We start from the raw sequence: 20,432 nt of genomic DNA, 5'->3' as shown, positions 1-20,432 counted from the left end.
AAAAAAAAAGCATATATTCCTGATTTCAATTTCCCCTAAAATTTCTCATGTCAGGAACTGCAGGCTAATTTTTTGCTGTCTGGTTTGGCAAGACTCCAGAAGTTCCTAGAGTGGAGCCCAGTCTAAAATTCCAATGAGGGCATTCTTGTTACCTTGTTAGGCCTTGCGGGAAGCTGGGGAAGAGGGGAGAGGGCAGCTGTGAACCCCGCCAGGCCCAGGGGTGCACAGTCTGGGTGGGGCCATGAAACATTCTGAGATACATCAAAAGTCCAAATAGATACCATCGAAAGAATTTTCTGGTATATTAAAATTGAGTTTCTCCAGATTACACAGAAAAGTTTTCCCAGCAGAACTTTGTTTTACAAAAATGATGTGTTCTTTTCAATGTGTTTACAGGCTTACTATGTGAGGGCTTACTATCTGCAGGGGCTCCAAAGATAAAGTGCAGCTGTTTTGGCAAAGTTGTATATGCTAGAGCATGATGATTCAACTTTTGAAAATTTGCCAAGACTCACATTGTAAGGGAAATTTGGGCACAGAAGGTGAATATTGACTAGGAACTTTCTTCTAACCCTGGCTGGCTCGGATGGTGCCAATGCTGAAAATAAAAACCATGAGGAAATCAGAAGACCCATGAAGAACATCACATAGCTCAGATTTGGCCCTTCCCCGATTTGAAAAAATTAGGTCATCAGAAGAAGAAGTGACAAGTTAAACACTATTTTTTATACTAAGCAGTATTTTTTACTGTTTCTTAACATTAAGAAACAGTTGCCTGTTTCTTAACATTCTTGAGACACAGTTATGAAAAGCATTGTGTCCCTTTTTTCCTTCCTTCCCTCCCTTCCTTCCTTTGTTAAAATCGCTGTTTGCACCACCTTGGATAAGCTCAGTATCAACAACCAGTTACCACAGACTTTGGGCACTTATTTAAAAACACTGAGTCATTCATTCACAGCTCAACATTTAAAGAATAAGTGGTAAAAACTGCTTTTCGTTTGGGTATCAAATAAAGAGTTTTCTACAACTGCTCCCTAAGTAAGTGCTTAATAACCCCCTGAGATCAAAGTCATTTTCCTATGCTGTTATGATTTTTTTTTTTTTTTTGGCCAAATTACAGCATGTGGGATCTTAGTTCCCAAGAACCCGTGTCCTCTGCATTGGAAGCACAAAAGTGCGGAATCTCAGCCACTGGATTGCCAGGGAATTCTCAGCCCCCATCCTTTGAATACATTTACAATTCATTTATTTTGCAAGTTTTACAAATTATACCAGCATACTTGTCCATGAAACTCCAGAAAGCTAACGAGTCTAGTTGAGTTGGCAAATCCACACTCTGACTGGTCTTCAGTTTTCTCTTCATCCTTTTTTCGGTGCAGAAGCAGATGAGTTTTTTCTTCTTCAGTTCAAGCTATGCTTTCAAATAGCTACAGTGTGAAATTATGCCTCCCAAAATACTGTATCATCTGGCAAAAGCTTATGGAATAAAGCCAGACATTGGATTCTCACTTCACTTAGAATAAGATCCAAATTCCTTGACAGGACTGAAGGAGCATGTCATCTGCCATCTGTCGCCCCTTCTCATTCCACAAGTGGCTCAGATGGTAAAGAATCTGCCTGCGATGCAAGATACCTGGGTTCAATCCCTGGGTCGGGAAGACCATCTGTAGAAGGATATGGCTGAACCCACTCCAGTATTCTTGCCTGGGGAATTCTGTGGACAAAGAGTCGGACATAACTGAGCAACTAACACTTTCTTTTTCATGCCGGAAGCCACCCCCTACCCTTCAGTCATGCCTCCTTTGGCTTGGGGTACCAAACACTGTTTTCCACTCCAGGGCTTTGAAGACGCTGGTGTGTCCATCTGGAACCGTCTTGCCCAACTCCTTGCCTGTCTGCTTCTTTCTTACATTGTGTCTCAGTTTAAATGTCACCTCCCCAGAGTGGCTTTCCCTCACTACCCATCTAAAGTAGAGCTCCCCCGCCTTCCCTGGTGGTCCAGTGGCTGAGACTCCAAGTTCCCAACGTAGGGGGCCTGGGTTCAATTCTTGGTCAGGGAACGAGATCCCACATGCCACAACTAAGACCCAGCACAGCCAAGTAAATAAATACATAACAACAAAAAAATAAAAAAAATAAAAGTAGACCTCTCACCGGGCAAAGGGTACAAACTTTCAGTGATAGGAGAAGTTCTGAGGATCTAATGTATAACATGGTGGCCCTAGTTGGTAACACGTGTGTTAGTTGCTCAGTGGTATCTGACTCTCTGCGGCCCCATGGACTGTAGCCCACCAGGTTCCTCTGTCCATGAAATTCTCCTGGTGAGGGGGTTGCCATTTCCTTCTCCATGGTAGCATTATATTGTATTTTTTAAAAGTAAATATGAAAAAATAAAAATAAAAAGTAAATATGTACGGTGATGATGGGTGTGTTAATTAATTTGGTGGGGGCAACTGTCTCACGATGTATATCCAACATTTTAAAAATACTATACAATTTCATTTGTCAATTATACTTCGTTAAAGCAGGAAAAGATAAAGCAGAACTCTGCCCTCGCCTCCCCCTGCAACCCATCTCTGGGACAGACCCTGTTTAATTTGCTTCACATCCCTACCATGCCACTCTTGGGCCTCATCCAGGTTGCCCTGCCACACGCTGCATTTCTGCCCAACGTCAGACACTGGCGCCTTTTCAGAGCCTTCTTCACAAGCCTGAGCTCCAGATGGGGGAGGGCTGTCACTGATAACGTGTTATTTATTTTGTGAAAATTCTGACCTTTTGAAATGAAGCAGGATTGGATGGGATTCGTGTGACAGCATGTTGGCAAGGAAGGCGTGTGAATCACAAAACTAAGACAATGAGCGGTACCGACAATGTCAATGCTAGAGTGATGGAGGGCGGGGGTCTGGCAGAAAGTTGCTGATAGAAGAGGAGACAGAGCTTGGATTTGCAGTGAAGACATCAAAGAGGATAGATATGAGGAAAGACTTTTGAACTATTAGAACTAATATGGTGATTAGTTCATTCGGTAAGAAACCAAAGCTCAAGACTTTGGAGAGACGTCAAGTCAGAGTAAAGACTACTTGAGTTTTGGAGGTGACGGGAAAGAGGGAAGGAAGTAAACGGAAAACCAGCCAGGGATGAAAGAGGACGTTTTGGATTTGTTTTGGAGTGCTTGTTGTTGCTCTTGGTTTTAAGGGGTGGAGACGTAGGTGGCTAAGGGGTGTAGGACAGGAGAGACCAAAGCCTGACTGTAATTAGATGACAACTTCCCAGAAAGAGAGGCAGCCTGGGGGGAGGAGAGGAATTGTCCAGAATGACCATCACAGGATAGATTGGTGAGGTTTTACTTGCCTCCTTTAGTCTTAGCATCATATTCGAGGGTATAATTGCCATATAATAACGGCACATACTTTAAGTGTACAGTTGTTAGTACAGGTGTGTGTTAGTCAGTTATGTCCGACTCTTTGTGACTCATGGACTGTAGCCTGCCAGGCTCTTCTGTCCATGAAATTCTCCAGGCAAGAATACTGGAGTGGGTTGCCATTCCCTTCCCCCGGGGGTCTTCCTGACCCAGGGATCCAACCCTGGTCTCCTGCCTTGCAGGCAGATTCTTTACCATCTGAGCTACCAGGGAAGTCGAAGTGTTGACAGGTATACACCCACGAAAGAATCATAATCAATAAGGTGAACATAGTATGTCCTGTGCCCTTGGACTGTCTTCTCCCTGCTCCTCCCCTACTATGTGTTACTTTCTTGTCAAGATAAACTAGTTTGCATTTTCCAGAACTGTACATAAATAGAACCGTACAAGTAATTTTTGTTTTTGTTTTTTGGTCTAATTTCTTCCACTCAGTGTATCATTTTGAAATCCAACTATGTTGTTGGGTGTATTCATTCTTGTTTATTGCAAAGTAGTTGTGTTAGTTTTCTGTGGCCATCGTAACTGATGACCACACATTGGGTGGCTTTAAACAACAGAAATTTATTCTCTCTGGAGGCCTGAAATCAAGGTGTGGACAAGGTTGGTTCTTTTTGAAGGCTCTGAGGAAGAATCCGTTCCATGATGCTCTTCTCCCTGCCAGTAGTCCTTGGGGTTCCTTGGCTTGTGGAAGCATCACTCTGATCTGTATCATAAAAATGGAGGATGGAAAAAGACATGGAACAGAAGGACTGATGGAAGAAGGTGAAGAGATGAGAGCATAAGAAAAGTGTCAAGGGGAAGAGAGGACAATGCTACCACTTAGCCTTCCATCAGCAGTTTTAGTTTCTCTTGGGAGCAGTTTATGTGGATTTACGACTTTTTAAAATTTTTATTTATTTTAATTGGAGGATAATTACAATATTGTGATGGTTTTTGCTGTATATCAACATGAATCGGCCACAGGTATACATGTGTTTCCCCCCAATCCTGAACCCCCCTCCCACCTCCCTCCCCTCCCTACCCCTCTGGGTTGTCCCAGAGCACAGGCTTCAGAAAAAGAAATTTTTCTGTTCCAGCAAGCAGATTGCTCTCAACTGAAGAGGCCCCACCTACCCTGAGCAGTGAGTCTGGTGGATGCCACGGCTGAACACTAGGTGGCGCACTTGCACTCGCTGGGGTCTGACATCCTAGGGCTTTAGGAACCTCTGTGGCTGGGACACCCGCTTCTGCTGTTCGTGGGTGACTTCCCACATTTACAAATAAAGCTGAGCCTAACCCTCCCTTTCTGTCCTAGATCTCTATCATCCCACTCATCTGCCTTTTGCGGCGCGAGCCTTCTCCAAAGGGCTGTCAATGGCTGCCGTCTTTACATCACACTTCCCATGAAAACCTGCCCCCGACCTCCGCCCGCCCCACCGTCAGACGTCTGTCTCAGCACCCCGCTGCCATCTACAGTCTCCAGCGGTGTGATGCCACACTCCTCTGCCTCACAGATGCCTCCTCCTCAGACTCCTTGGCTGGCCCCGTCCCTTCTAGGCCATCTCCTTAGTCTATCATGGTCCTTGGAACCAGGACTTCCAACGCCAGGTCATAGATATTGCTGTTTCCGTCTTGGTCTTTCCTGGACTGCTTACTCTGGGGGAAGTTAGCGGATCCAGCATGAGGACACTCAAGCAGCCCCATGAAGAGGTGGACAAGGAGGTCTTTGCCAGCAGCTGTGAGTGAACCGCGTCGGCAGTGGATCCCCCATCCCCAGTCAAGCTTTCAGATGAGTGCAGACCCTGCTGAGGGCTTGACTACAGCCTCCTGGGAGATCCCGACCCACAATCACCCAACTAAGTTGCTACCAGATCCCTGACCCTCAGAAATTGTCTCAGGTAATAACTGGTCAGCTCAACATCACTAAACTTTGGGGGTGATTTGTTATGTAGCAGGAGATAACAGACACACCCATGCCTATCTCTCTGACCTCATCTTTCGTACTTTCTCACAATGCCTCCCACCATGCTTGCCTGCCTCCTGTGCCTGGAATACACCAAAGTTGTTCCTGACCAAGGCCCTGGTCCCTCTTGTTCAGATCCTGTTACCCTGGGTCTTCTCATGCTGGCTTTTTCCTGTCAGTAAGGACTTAGTCTGCTCTGACCACTCCTTTAGAGTTAACCATTGCCCCATCACCATCCGTCACATTGCTCTTTTATTTCCCTTATATAATAGCATTCATCATTAAGCATAATTAACTTTTAAAATTGATTTATTTATTCATTATCTGAGCAGGAAAATGCTCTTATATGTACCATAGCATCTTTTGTGCCTTGAAAGATCAAAGAAACAAAATAGGTGCTCAGTAAACATTCACTAAATAAAACAATGAATAAAAGCTTTAAAATATGGTTTATTGGAGCCATAATCTTTAAGAAGATTTTTTCAATTCCTGAGTCAAAGTCTAAATTTTTTTAAACGCGGTATGTTTGTCTGGCCTGTTGCCTTAGAATGTTGCAACTATGTTGAAAGCTTCAAAGGACAACATATTCAAACATAGCTGTAGAGTGCAGAGGGGAGGTGAACAAAGATTGTGGGGATCATAGTCAACACAAATTATCCTTGTGCTGACCCACAGCTGCCCTGTCCAAGCAGCTCTGGTTGGAAGAATGTTTCTGATACAGATTTGTTCTTCCAGAGGATTTTGGAAAATTGACGAGTTGCTATATATAATGGGCTTCCCTGATGGCTCAGATGGTAAAGAACCTCCTGCAATGCAGAAGACCAGGGTTTGATCCCTGGGTCAGGAAGATCCCCTGGAGAAGGAAATGGCAACTCACTCCAGTATTCTTGCCTGGGAAAGCCCATGGACAGAGGAGCCTGGTGGGCTACAGTCCATGTGGTTGCAAAGAGTTGGACACGACTGAGCTATGAACACAACACTATTTATAATAGCTCAAATCTTGATCCAATCCCCCCAAGACATTCAGAGTAATATCTACTTACATTTATATAAATATAAATATGTATTAAAATATATATTTTAAATGTGTATGTAAATACACACACATATGTAGTATATCTCCATGAAAATGAAAATGCTGGATGATGTAGGGATCAAAGACCAAGTGCAAATAACTTTGTAACACATCTTTGTGTGTGTTTATGTCACAACTTACCCAGGAATGATACTCAACAGGCATGGTTTTGGATTAGAATTGCCCATTTTGTTGTTTCTCTTACTAATGTAACCTCCTTGACGACAGGGACTATATCTGGTTTGTTTATCCTTAGTTATCATGCTCCTGGAATACTGAATGTTCCATATTAGATATAAATTAAAGATTCCATAACTGAATAGAAAAAGGGGTTGATAACGTGAAGGAAATAGGTTGTCTGAAAAAAAAAGAAAAGGTTTAGGTTATGGATCAGAAGGGCAGCAAAATGCAAAAAGAAAAGGCTATTTTTGTGACACCAAGCACGTCAGATGAAAATTTCTACTTGACTCACTTTGACAGTGATAGCTGGTATATGCATAACTTTTTCGAACAGATCAAACAGTCCATGATACTTTTTCTCCCTTTATTTATGTTTAGGCCTGAAACACATTCTAGGAGGAGATCATGATTTTATACGTGATCAAAACAAAATAGATTGTTTTGCAACTAAATCTGCATTCTAATTAAATCATCATCTATACTTTGAAAAAGTTTATTAGTTTCACAATAGCCAAGATCTACATTTAGGTAAAGCACTTCATTGCTGGAGAACTTCAGAAGAGTGATCCTGTATGTCATGGGCAGCCCTGCCTGCTTTATTTAATCCTGAAAATCCTCTTTGCTTCTTCCAATTTTTTCTCATCCATGGGAGGCTTCCTCTGGCTGCCAGGCTGCAGAAACTTCTTCACGGCCGGGAGATTGCTGACTCTGGTTTTCAGGCCCTGCAACCCACAAGAGCTCAGCTCAGAGTGCAGCTAAAGACCAGCCCCATCACTGACACAAGCCAGGGGCCCCAAGACCCTCCTAGACAAGGGCCGCTAAGGCCCCTCCATCAGCGCCAGCAGGAGACTGGACACAGACACCCAGTGAGACAGGAAGATGACAGCCCGATAGCACTTCCCCCGGAGATGTCTTAGTGCGAGACTCCATTCAACTTCCTGAACTTCCTACTTATCAGTCCTGCAGGTTCACCCTCAAGTGCAGTGTGAGGAAAAGAAATGTGTCAGATATCAAGGCAGGAAAATGAAAATATAGGGAAATTAGGCTGGAAGTAAAGACAGAAAATATGAATGGTAATCCGTGAGGCAAGTCAGAACCAATCTGCTCTAAGCGGGGGAGAGAGACAGGCAGAGAGAGACCAGCATGTGAGAGAAGGAACAGGAGCTGAGGGGAGGAAACGACTCAGTGTGGACCCTAGCATCCCTGTCCCAGGGTCCAGAGAGAAGATGCCGAGGTGGGGGGTGTGGCTGGCCCCCCAGGGCCGTGGGAGAGCTCACCTTCAGCAGAGGGAAGTTGGCCAAAAGGCTGGGGTCCAGCTCTTCCACATAGTAGAGAAGTTCAACCAGGTGGATGTCAGCCTTGCTCAGCTTGTTGCCCACCAGGTAGTCTTGTCCGTGGCTTTTCAGCACCTGGCGAATGGAGGGGTCAGATCAGGAGCACAGGTCCTGGCAGGCTGGACCCTGCTCCTACCCGCCTCCCACCCAGCCCCACGTCCCCCTCTGCCCCTCACTGGGTGGGTGGGGATCTCAGACCTTCTGCTCCCCGTGACACATAAGCAACAAGTTAATACTTGTGAAGTTAATGAAAGAATGATTTAAATTTTATAAAGATGACAGTGTTGGTGTTAAGCTTTTTATTTACATGTAAGCCTCCTGTATCTCTTACAATCTTTTTTTTTTCAGTTTGTGATATCTGTTTAGCATGATTTAAGGTAGTCTAATCATGAAATGTTCTTCTCTTACATTTAAAGAGAAACATTACTACTAAGATGTATACTAGGTGTAATGATGGAGCATTAATTTCTTGGTTTTGTATGATTTTCTTTAAAAGTCTGAGAGCCATGTCCCCAAAATTTGTAGATTATTTTCTCCCGAATAACTTTTCCTCTGTGTTTTCTTCTCCACCCCACAACCCCCATATCTGTTTAGATATGTCTCATCCACATTAGTATTCAGATAGTCTCACAGAGGTGAAGGTCAATGCCCTAGCAATGCCAAGCACTATTTCCCTTTGTCCTCTGATCTCAGTGCCAAAAATACTGAACAGTCCACTCACTTTTTCAAATGCAGGGAGATAACGGTTTGTTGTCTTCTCTTTGATCTGAGCTATTTTGTCATCTTTTTGATCAGGTGGGCACAGTGGCAAAAGCATGATCATGTCACCCAAATCTGCCACACCCTCTGAGTACATATCAATCCTGAAAAGACAAAATGACCAAATTGTCAGATATCTCCTGCCTTGGGTTTTACACTTTAGAAGGGCTAAGAGTAGGGCATCAAGAAATAGCAAAGTAATTCACCTCCATTGGGTGCATCTTTCTATGCCAGTCATACAATTATGATTTTTAAAAATTAATTTTAACATTTCATTCCAAAACAGATCATCTAGATAGATATATATGTCTAATATTTTTGTTATACACATGGCCAAATATAGGATGAGCATATTAGTGACCCATCCAGAGTCACAAGATTGAGAGAAAAGGGTGGAATCAGGGTGGGTAACCACGAGACCACACTTGGGTTTGCCATCTCTGCTGTGGTGTGGTCTGTCCACAGTTAGTGTGACGCATTAGTACCACCTCAGTCGTATCGAGAGAGAATCCTGGCACCACCGCCCCTGTCCCATCCTTTTCCCTCTTGTCCTGTTATAACACTAGGCTCATTTAGCTGCCCAATACCAGCACGTCTTCCAGTTACTTTCCATAGAATATGGTTTCACAACGCTCTCCATATACTGTTGCTGGACTCTGGCTTTCTTAGCATTTCTCAAGATTCTACCCAAAGTATCCCCTGCAATAGTGCATTTCTTCATTCTGTTCTCACAGTGCATATTCCAGGTAATTTTGTTGTTTTTCTCCCAAAGATGGTTTCCTGCAAGAGTGTTCTTAAGTAAAAGCTTTGTTGAAATATAATTCACATACCAGAATGTCACCCTTTTCTAGTGTAAAACTGTTCAAAGTCTCAGGATTCTGTACCATCATCATACTCTAATTCTAAAATATTAATATTTTCATCCCTCCCAAAAGAGATGCTGAGTTTTTTTTTTTTTTTTTTCAGGCATTCAACATTCCTCTCTCCAGCTTTGGCAGTCACTAAACTGCTTTTGGTTTTATGACCAGGAATGTCCTGAATGTGCCAGACAAAGGAAATCCTACAATATGTATTGTTTGGGTCTGGTTTCTTTCTATAAGAGAATGTTTTCAAGTTCCATCCATGTTGTAGCATGGATCAGGACTTCATTTCTTTTCATGGTCACATAGTATTCCATCGTATGGATATGCCTGCCTTTGTTCATCCATTCACTAGTTAATGGACATTTGTGTTGTTTCCGCTTTTTGAACATTATGAACTTCTGTGTACAAGTTTTAGTGTGATTGTATTTTTAGTTCTCGGGTATATTCCTAGTAGAGGATTGCTGAGTTGTATGGTAACTCTATGTATAATTTTTTGAGTAACTGCCACATTTTATGATTCAATCATATGGTCCCATCACAACACAGAGGAGGTGCCCACCAAATATGGCTGCAATGAATAAGTCAGGCTGCTACATGTGAGGTGTTAGTTGTTCGGTTGTGCCTGACTTTGCGACCCCATGGACTGCAGCCCACCAGGCTCCTCTGTCCACAGGATTTTCCAGGCAAGGATACTGGAGTGGGCTGCCATTTCCTTCTCCAGGGGATCTTCCTGACCCAGGGATAGAACCCAGGTCTCCTGCACTGCAGGCCAACAGAGCTATGAGGGAAGCCTCTGGCTGCTATAGACATATTCAAATGTTCCAGACAACACTAGCATCTTGGGCTCAATATCTGCTAACCTTTGTCAAGCAACCAGTTCATAATAAAAGACTGATAAATCAGGTTCCTGGTCATCATTCTTATAATTTCTGGAACTTAAAAATCATCTCCTCTAGAGCCTTCCCTTCTAAGGCTTTATCCTCTAGACACTCAGATGCTTTGTCCCTTGTCTCTAACTGTTGGTGGGTGTTAAGCTCAAAGGGGACTGAGCTTCTGGTATCATGGTTCCACCATCCTTCCAGCTTCATAGTCCATCCGTGTTTGGAGACCTCTGTCACCGTTCTATATCCATGGTCCACATCCTCTTACATAAATATATTTAAATGAATTTATTTAATTTATTTATATGACTGTGCTGCGTCTTAGTTGTGGCTTGTGGGAACTTTTAGTTGCAGCGTGTGGAATCCAGCTCCCTGACCAGGGATCGAACCTGAGTCCCCAGCATAGGGAATGCAGAGTCTTAGCCATGGACCACCAGGGAAGTCCTACATAAATTCTTGGTTCCAATCCAAGTTTACTCTTCCTCCCCCTCATAGGTTTCTGTAGTACTGGACCTCAGTTACACCATGAAGGTGTATACTGCTGTTGGTCATGATTTCTGTGAGCATATCCTGCTCACTCAGGGAAGCACCTAAATTGTTCCTATTAATCACAGATGAAAGAACAGAAAAAAGATACCGTACAGGGCTCTCTCCTTCATGTCTTTCCCATAGAGGTTGTATTTGGTGGCAACATAATTGAGAATGGCTCTGGTCTGCACCAGCTTCATCCCATCAATTTCAACCATTGGCACTTGCTGGAACATCAAACTCCCATCTTTTGAAAGAAGAAAAGAAATAGAGTGAGATGTTGGATGAGTCACGCTGTTTAATTAAACTGAAATTTTTTATGAATCAAAAATTTTGTTGAAATGACTGAAGACATAAAAGGAAACAAAAATGTTTACTTGGTAAAATATCAGTGGAAATAACATTTTGCTTTTAGCTTCCTGTAGTCCTTCCTATCAATTTCCCTCTTCCTTTTCAATCTGTCATTTCATTTCACTTTTTATTTCCCATCCAGATCATGGTATGTGTCTTTATTTTATGTATTTGACTTGCTTTCATGGATTTTTCAGGAACAACATAGGAGAGGTTCTACTAGCCAGTTGCCAAGTCAAATGAGATATTTCTAAAGGAAGCTTCCTGTGGTTCATGGCATTAAGGGCAGTTCTAAGAGAGACTCCTACATATGGTGTTTTGTATGCTCATCAAATCCCACCACCAGACAGTGCACGGGGCTGCCCTCTTTTTCCAACTCCATTGCTGCTGGCCCTCATGCTTTATCTCCCTCCTCACACGCTCACCTGGACTTCAAACTATTTCAACATCAGTTGGTTATTTGAGTCTGCAATATTGCTACGATATTACCTTTTCAAACCCATTAACAAAAAGGACTCATGGCAACCGCTGGGCCTCTTTCTCTTCTCTTCTCTCTGATGCATGTGTTTTCCTGACTGTGGGTGGGAGGGCTGTGTGGCATCCTGAACTGATACGGTCACTCACGGTGCAGAAAGGCAGAGAGAGCCCAGAGAGGGCATTCACGGGGCACCGGGGCTGGCTCCTTTAGCAAATACTCGAGTTCCAGCCCTTCTAAGTCCTGGGTGAGCCGCAAGACCTCCTCAAGGAGCCTCAACCCTTACCTTTAACCACGTTTCTCCCACTCCCCTGATCCACACCCACCATGCACACACAAGGCATTGCTAATGTTCTAACCTCAACTGAAGACTTCTACTAGATACTGCCATCAGAGGAGTTTAGTTCTTGGTCTTACCACTTTTTAACTTATCCAGGTCTTCTGGTTGTTCTATAAATTTCTCTTCAAACTGAAAAACAGAAACAGTCAATGAGTCTTTGTTATTTCCTTCCATAGCATTCATTGCTGAACTTGAATGTCCCCTGTCTGGTGCTATGTTGAAGATAAGATTTCCAAGTTTGGCAGAGGACAATGATTGTGGCTTCTTGGAAATTCAGATTAGAGCCACCGAGATAAAAGTGTGGGTTGCAGCACATAACTGCTTATTTTGCCGGTTCAGTTCCCTTCCACACTGTCTCCATCTCTGTCAATCATTAGACATGATTTGGAAGGAGGATGTCACTGGAGGGAATGGATGGCAAGTTCTAGTTATGGAGTTTTAATATCTCTGGAAAGCCTTTCTCTTCCTATAAGGTCAGGACAGGGTATTGTGTGTCCCCCAGCATGGAGTATCCATGGGGTCAGTGACCCACAAGATGTCACCAGGGGCCTCTGCTGTATATTACCTCCTTCCATTCAAGTTTATATTTTAAAAGGGGTCTTGATGGTGAGGGACTTCCCTCGTGGCTCAGACAGTAAAGAATCCACCTGCAATGCAGGAGACCTGGGTTCAATCCCTGGGTCGGGAAGATCCCCTGGAGAAGGGAATGGGAACCCACCCCAGTATTCTTGCATGGAGAATCCCATGGACAGAGGAGCCTGGTGGGCTACAGTCCATGGGGTTGCAAAGAGTCAGATATGACTGAATGACTTCCATGTGTAGATTCTTGATGGTGAAGGGTTTGGGAATTGGGAGTTTCTAACTTGCTAAACAGTTTATTGTGGATCTTCATGAACTCACAGAGTCAGTCTGTACAGTCTACATCTCCCTCCGTCAGGCTGGGCTGGACAAGAGGAAGCCTGGATGTTCTCACCCTCCTGTGCTGAACTTATCCTGCCCGGGAACTCTGAACACACCCTTGAACCCCAAGGCTGGACCGCAGTGAAAACTGTTGGCTGTTGATTATTAGAAATTAAACAACCTAGAATGGCACTGTTTGAATTTTTTTGTGTACTTATTTCTTCACACACTTGAGAATGGATCAAGTATGAAGCAATCGGGAAATTGTTATCTGAGGCTTAGGTAAACATGCTGTTAGAAAGCTAAGGGAGCACACTAGAGATTCCCTTTGAAGAACCCTGCCTCACCTGAAGCCCTCCTTTACTGCTCTCCCCTAAGAGATCAAATCTCCAGAGTCTGACCAGGACTCCCTCCCCAGGGAACCCTCACCAAGTTGCTGGGTCCCTCTGACCTGGGCTGAGAAGTGCTTTTCTCAGTGACACCTCTAGAGGGCAGCAGGCAACAGAGTCCCACAGAAACCTACAAATTTGCTGCTGGGAATATGGCATTGTAACTCTAAAATGTTTGCGTGTCCTTCTAGGTGCGCCCACCCCCCTTTTAATCACCCATCTACTTGTCTGCATCTTCACTAGAGTGTAAGATGCCCAAGGGCAGGAACTGCATCTGTTTCATTTATCCCTGTATCCATTCAGTTCAGTTCAGTTGCTCAGTCGTGTCAGACTCTGAGACCCCATTGACTGCAGCACGCTAGGCCTCCCTGTCCATCACCAGGTCCCGGAGTTTACTCAAACCCATGTCCATTGAGTCGGTACCCATTAACCAGCTTCAATAATTATCAGCTCAACCCAACTGTAAGTCATCTATATGCTTATCCCCCTCGCCCTTGTAAGAATATGAAACAAATCCCAGATATCACATATTTTCATTTAAATACTTCAGTGTCTATTTCCAACATATAAAAACTATTAAAAGTAACACAGTACATTATAATACCTAACACATTGACAAAAGTTACTGAATATATCTATTGATATTTAATGTTCACATTTCTAATTGTTGTATAACTGTCATACATAATATTTTACAATTTTGAAAATCAAATTCCAGCTTACGACCACACAATGTGGTTAGTTTCTTAACTTTATTCTAATTGTTTATTTTCTTTGATAGGAAGAAAATTTAATAATCCACCAGGACAAATCTGTTTATCTCTTAATAGCTGACAAATTTTCTTTAATGAAAACAAGTCATTTAGAAAGAAAAGTCTTCTAGCTTATGTGAGAAAAATAGTTTGATACTGTCAGTTTATATCCAACTGGAGATGAAACCTACCTCCACTCCGGCTGCAGCCAGGAGCCACCGAATGCACTCCATTCTGCCGCGTCCATTGAAGTAGTGTAACTTGGGCTTCCCCGCCATGATGGCAGTCTCCTGGTTTCTCTGAACACTGATGAATGAATGAATGAGTAAGTGAATGAATGAACAAGGATAAAACCACAGAAGCCAAATACACTTTATGATATATGGCTGAACAGCACCAACAGTGCAGAGGAAGTGTCGACCTCCTTCATGGCAGAGTTGGAAGAGTCCCTGGAATGTCTTCCTTGGTCCAAATTATCACCTCCTTTAACCAATCGTGGAAAATTGTACCAAGCCATTCTCTAGTCTCCACTGGGTAAAATCTGATTGTCTTGGCAGGCTAAGAGGTATGTCTGTGGTAAGGATGATGGGGGGGTATTAGAAAGTGAAAGAACTAGAGAACTAGTATATATATTTTTTAATTAATTCATTTATTTGACTGTAACGGGTCTTTTCTGTGCCAGGCAGGATCTTCTTTTCAGTTGTACCATGTGGAATCTTTAGTTGTGGCAAGCAAACTCCTTAGTTGTAGCATGTGGAATCTAGTTCTGTGACCAGGGATCAAACTCAGTCACTGGGGAGCGTGAAGTCTTAGCCACTGGATCACTAGGGAAGTCCTGAGCACTAGTATTTACTGAAAACCTCCTAATGGTCCTGCCCCACTGTTAACCCCTTTGGATGTTTAATCCTCACAACAATCCCATGAACTAGTTTTTGTGGTTTTTTTAGTTAATAATACCAAAGCTCAGAGCTTAAGTGACATGTTCACAGTCATAATCCAGTTAGTGATGGATGTAGATATCCACACCTAGGATTAAAATGAAGACAAGGCTGGAACCTACACAGATGCAGGCCCTGGGACCCTGGGAGGGAGGGGCCTTGGAGCCAGAGGGCTTCAAAGAGGGAGGAGGGGGAGGTGGAGACAGCGGCCATGTCCAGCTCCTTGGCTGTTACACTGCATTTGTTCAAAAGCTGAAATTAGGACTCAATCTGGTTAACTGTTGCTCAAAAATCCTAATTCTTTCTACACACTTGGGATGCTAAGTCCTTCCATTTTCTGCAGTTCTAGATTCTACCTCTCTTGGTACATCTTCTATCTAGAACAAGGGATGTTGCTGCATAAACTTTACCGTCTGGGAGGGAACCGACATCTGTTCAATGTCTATCATGTGGTGGGCATTGTCACAAATTTATCTTCATTTAACCCTCCCAAAATCACCTGCTGTGAAGTTTGTCATTGCTCTCATTTTGCAGTTGGGAATGTTGAAGTTTCTAGGGTAACTTGCCCAAAGTAGGTGGTGGACCTTGGATTCAAAGCTACTTCTATATGAAGCCAAAGCTTGGTTTCATTTTTCCATATTAGTGTTTTTCCAAATGTGCATGACAATCCTTCAGTGGACTATGACATCCACCAATTTTTAAAGTAGAAAAAAATAGAAATAGCAAATATCAAAGTGCCTTCTATGTTCAAGAGGTAAGCATCATGCCATGAAATTTTAGTTCTGGTGTGTGTATGGGTAAAGGAAAGCACAGTTATCTGGTCATTGCAATGGTAAGAGATACTTTGGTTGGGTCCACTCAATGACGTTTAAAAGCCCTTGGTCTACAGCAGCCTGCCTGAGGGGTGGACGTAGCAGGGAACCAGAGAATGAAATTCAAAGGCTCTGGACAGAACTTGTTCTATTATGAGTGTGAATGGAAACATACAGGACTCATTAAAAGCAGGAGTCCCAAAGCCAGGATGCATGGACAAACAGCTGCATTTTCTATGCAAATCCCAATGTTTAGAAAGCGCTAAGATTCTCTTGCAAAATTTTGTTGTTATGGAGCTTGGGAAAAAATATACTTCTCTTTACCCAATAATCATCTCCTGAAAAATATACACGACTTGAATTTTAGATATCAAATGTTTTCAATATCTGCATTTTTAATGTTAGATCAATGGTCTAACCTTTGGAAAATAAAGGATCCCTTGGAAACCTATTTATCTTACCTGTCTGGAAGTTGGAGATTGTGTATATTGTACTTTTCTTATCATGGGGAAGGGAGGAGCTGTGATTCAGCAGAATTCTGAGAAGGTGTCTCTGTGAGGTGGGTCACAGATTCCCCTCACACTAAGCTCCCTCTCACACTAAGCTCCCTTATCTAATGACCAAGGATCACATTACAAAGGGAAAATAATTTTTAACTTACATAATATTTTATCATATCTTTCTTATAATATTTTTCTTCATCTTTTGAAGGCTGGGGCAAATGTGATATAAACCTCCTGGTCCCCAGAAAATGAGAACTAGAGAGATTCAGTGACTTGCCATCAGTCACACATGTGTGTTCCCGATTCACACTCAATATCTAGCAAGTGTGTCCACCCCAGGACAACTCAGGGAAACAGCTTCTAGTATCCTATTGTCAGGAGGAGGAAACTCAAGTTCAAAGAGCTGAAGCTACTTTCCTAGCTCACTCATTTTGTGAGCACTGGGGTCCTTTGAAGGCATCTTCTGACTTCTGATCTGGGCTCCCACCCCAACGAGGTAACACGTATGCCCTCTCTCTGCTGATCTCTGAGACCCTCAATATTAGTTTGTTCCCCATTCAGAATCCGTTAGTCAATTAACAGTTAAATGGGAGAGAAGGAAACATTAAATTCATGAGTTCCTTTTCTGCTAGCTGATTCCTAGGGGCTTGACTGATATAAGGAAGCACAAGCTGGAATCAAGATTGCTGGGGAAAATATCAATAACCTCAGATATGCAGATGACACCACCCTTATGGCAGAGAGTGAAAAACTAAAGAGCCTCTTGATGAAAGTGAAAGAGGAGAGTGAAAAAGTTTGCTTAAAACTCAACATTCAGAAAACTAAGATCATGACATCCAGTCCCATCACTTCAGGGCAAACAGATGGGGAAACAATGGAAACAGTGAGTGACCTTATTTTGGGGGGCTCCAAAATCACTGCAGATGGTGACTGCAGCCATGAAATTAAAAGACACTTGCTCCTTGGAAGAAAAGCTATGACCAACCTAGATAGCATATTAAAAAACAGAGATATTACTTTGCCAACAAAGGTCAGTCAAAGCTATGGTTTTTCCAGCAGTCATGTATGGGTGTGAGAGTTGGATCTTAAAGAAAGCTGAGCACCAAAGAATTGATGCTTTTGAACTGTGGTGTTGGAGAAGACTCTTGACATTCATTTGGACAAATAGAAGATCAAACCAGTCAATCCTAAAGGAAATCAGTCCTGAATATTCATTGGAAGGACTGAATGTTAAAGCTGAAACTCCAATATTTTGGCCACCAGATGTGAAGAACTGACTCATTGGAAAAGACCCTGATGCCGGGAAAGATTGAAGGCAGGAGGAGAAGGGGACGACAGAGGATGAGATGGTTGGATGGCATCACTGACTGGAAGGACATGAATTTGAGCAAGTTCCAGGAGTTGGTGATGGACAAGGAAGTCAGGCGTGCTGCAGTCCATGGGGTCACAAAGAGTCAGACATGACTCAGCGACTGAACTGTACTGAACTGATAATGAGGAAAAATGCATAAAAACATACCTTACTTTACCTGAAACCCTAAAAACTTACTATGAGTAAATTGAGCACTAGTATAACTATATTTGACCTTCATAAGGAGGTAGGCTTATATTCCCTGAAAGGAATGTGTGTGTGTGTGTGTGCGTGTGCGTGTGTGTGTGTGTGTGTGCGTGTGCGTGTGTGTGCGCGTGCGTGCGCGCGCGCTTAGTCGCTCAGTCATGTCCGACTCTTTGTGACCCCATGGACTGTAGCCTGCCAGGCCTCTCTGAGCATGGAATTCTCCAGGTAAGAAAACTGGAGTGGGTTGCCATTCCCTCCTCCAGGGGATCTTCCCAACCCAGGGATCAAACCCATGTCTCTTGCGTCTCCTGCATTGGAAGATGGATTCTTTACCACTGCGCCACCTGTGAAACCCAAAGGGAGTGTATCCTGGGATAATCCAGTGTGAACTAAAGGAGCTATATCTGGGAGCTGGCGGGGAGCAGGGCCCTGATGACAGCGTTTCTTAGCCGAGAGAAGGAAGGCTTAGAGACAAAGCCCAACTGCTTTCTTTATGAGGTACATACACTCAGGGGAGTTGTTTAATCTCTTTACCTCAGCGTTCTCTTTTAAAATACAGTTATATCTACTAGTGAAGGCTGTTGAAAAAATTAAAGTATAAAAAATTCATAATAGGGACCAGGAAATTTCCCTCCTGCTCCCAGTTCCTGGGAGATGGGCAAGTCTCCGAGCATACTGGGCAGCGCGTGTGTCTATTTACCTCTTGACTCAAAGGTCTTGTAGGAATAAGAATTTATACATATTCAGATTTTTTCAACTAAGTCATGCTGGTTCTCTTTTTATTTGGCTTGTGTGAAATATTAGTGATAATCACCGACTAGTTAACCTGGATGGCATGAAGTTTTTGGCAAAGATTCAGGGAGATATGTCTCAGCATATTGCCCTTTGGCAGTCCCAAGATTGTAGCTGGCTGCTGGTTGAATCCTGCACCCTACCTTGCCTTGCCGCTCAGGCCTGGCCCTGCCCCACTCACTCCCCGTTCTGGACTCCCTGAATCTTTCCTGCCCCATCCCTCACCCGCTTTGCATGGGTCCCAGCCACAGCAGGAGCTCATCACTCTCAACACCTGATGGAAAAAGATCCCTTCTCTCCAACCTCTGGTTCCTTACCTGAATATGCAGACCCTTCACTGATCTTTCTTCAACACCTTATTTCTGGTTGACATGTATGTGTATTTCCTCCTCTTAACAAGTTTCCTTCAAACCTTCTAAGGCCTTTGTTTCCCCCCCCCAATATTAGTACTTACAACAGTGCATTGTTCACTCCTGCATTCCGATTCGAACAACTTGTGCCTTCTGAAAGTGAAAGTGTTATTTGCTCAGTTGCGTCTGACTTTTTGTGACCCCGTGGACAGAGGAGCCTGGCTGTTACAGTCTACGGGATTCTCCATGCAAGAATACTGGAGTGGGTTGCCATTTCCTTCTCCAGGGGATCTTCCCAACCCAGGGATTGAACCCAGGTCTCATATATTGCAAGCAGATTCTTTACCATCTGAACGCCTGGAGAAGCCCTGTACCTTCTAGTCAGGTGAGATGTATGTGCTTTTTAAAAGCTAGTTTCTGCTCCCATATTATTTAGTTTTCCATCCAGACCGCTTATGGAGGTTTGCCAAGAGTTGCTTGAAACCCAGAGAAACAAGGGGACTTGCCAGCTGGCTAATCACAGCACAGAGTTTCTGTTGACATTCAGACTTGTTCCTATAATAATATATCTTAATTTTCAGTCTTCACAGCCCACGTAGTTACAACATCACAGTTTGCACCTGTTGTGTGTTGCCTGTCTACGGAGAAACTTACTTCAGCAAAAATATCTACTCTCTCGTTCACACTGGTCGTATTCTCCGATTGTCTAAAATGCTATCGTTCTTTTTTCTCTTCACATCATGAATTTTTCTCAGATCTAAGTTCTCATGCTTAGCGTTTTACAGTCTTTACTTTTACACTTCTGTAAAGCTATATCCAACAAAAGTAGACTAAACAACTTGAAATGTCCCTTAAGAAGCCACGATGTGAGTACAAAACAGAGTTTTTCTTGTGCTCCAGGCACATTATACTGACATAAAAAATCAGTACTTACCTTAGGACTGTCTGTCTCCCACTTGGCTCAGCCCCTTAATGCCAGGTCCACTTGTGTTTATAAACTGCTGTTATAGTTGACTAACTCCGCCTCTTTCAAGAGGGCAAGAGCCCAGTCAGGGAAAAAGCTCTCCCACAGTGTTCAGAGCTGCAGATTCCATGCTAAATTAAAAAAAAAAAAAAATGATGAGTCATTCCCTTATCATGATACCATTAGTTAATATGTGCCTTTCAAGGTTCGCAATTAAAGATTAAACACAAAATTTCAAGTTGTTGGACCCACTCTGCCAGAGGGTGAAGTTTTGAAGTATGACTTTTTCTTTCCTTCAGCTTTTTTAACCATGAGAAAAAAA

General features: G+C 43.2%; 1 protein-coding gene across 2 annotated transcripts; it reads right to left on the bottom strand.

Annotated features, from left to right (window-relative positions):
• Window positions 1-6,971: 6,971 nt before the first annotated feature.
• Window positions 6,972-20,229, bottom strand: LOC122429516 (glutathione S-transferase A2). Of its 2 annotated transcripts, none has more exons than XM_043449867.1 (7): window positions 20,081-20,229; window positions 14,385-14,499; window positions 12,230-12,281; window positions 11,101-11,233; window positions 8,677-8,818; window positions 7,899-8,030; window positions 6,972-7,343 (listed from the first exon to the last, which is right to left on the bottom strand). In XM_043449867.1, exons 2-7 carry the CDS (start codon window positions 14,469-14,471, stop codon window positions 7,218-7,220), a joined length of 672 nt encoding a protein of 223 aa, XP_043305802.1. In that variant the 5' UTR covers window positions 14,472-14,499; window positions 20,081-20,229; the 3' UTR covers window positions 6,972-7,217. The 2 variants fall into 2 exon arrangements, with proteins under 2 accessions (XP_043305802.1, XP_043305803.1); XM_043449868.1 differs by lacking the exon at window positions 20,081-20,229 and adding an exon at window positions 19,251-19,299.
• Window positions 20,230-20,432: the final 203 nt, after the last annotated feature.

This window comes from Cervus canadensis, chromosome 28, assembly GCF_019320065.1.
Source record: "Cervus canadensis isolate Bull #8, Minnesota chromosome 28, ASM1932006v1, whole genome shotgun sequence".
NCBI classification, from domain to species: Eukaryota; Metazoa; Chordata; class Mammalia; order Artiodactyla; family Cervidae; genus Cervus; species Cervus canadensis.
Note: the sequence above shows the minus strand (reverse complement) of the source record. Positions and strands in the feature narration are given on the sequence as shown.

Excerpts from the sequence above, each read along its gene's own strand:
- LOC122429516 (XM_043449867.1), bottom strand. The coding sequence starts at position 14,471 with ATGGCGGGGAAGCCCAAGTTACACTACTTCAATGGACGCGGCAGAATG. Across the intron at positions 8,031-8,676 it reads ATCTCCCTGCATTTGAAAAA|GTGCTGAAAAGCCACGGACA; the intron begins GTGAGTGGACTG and ends TCCATTCGCCAG. Across the intron at positions 7,344-7,898 it reads CCAACTTCCCTCTGCTGAAG|GGCCTGAAAACCAGAGTCAG; the intron begins GTGAGCTCTCCC and ends TGTGGGTTGCAG.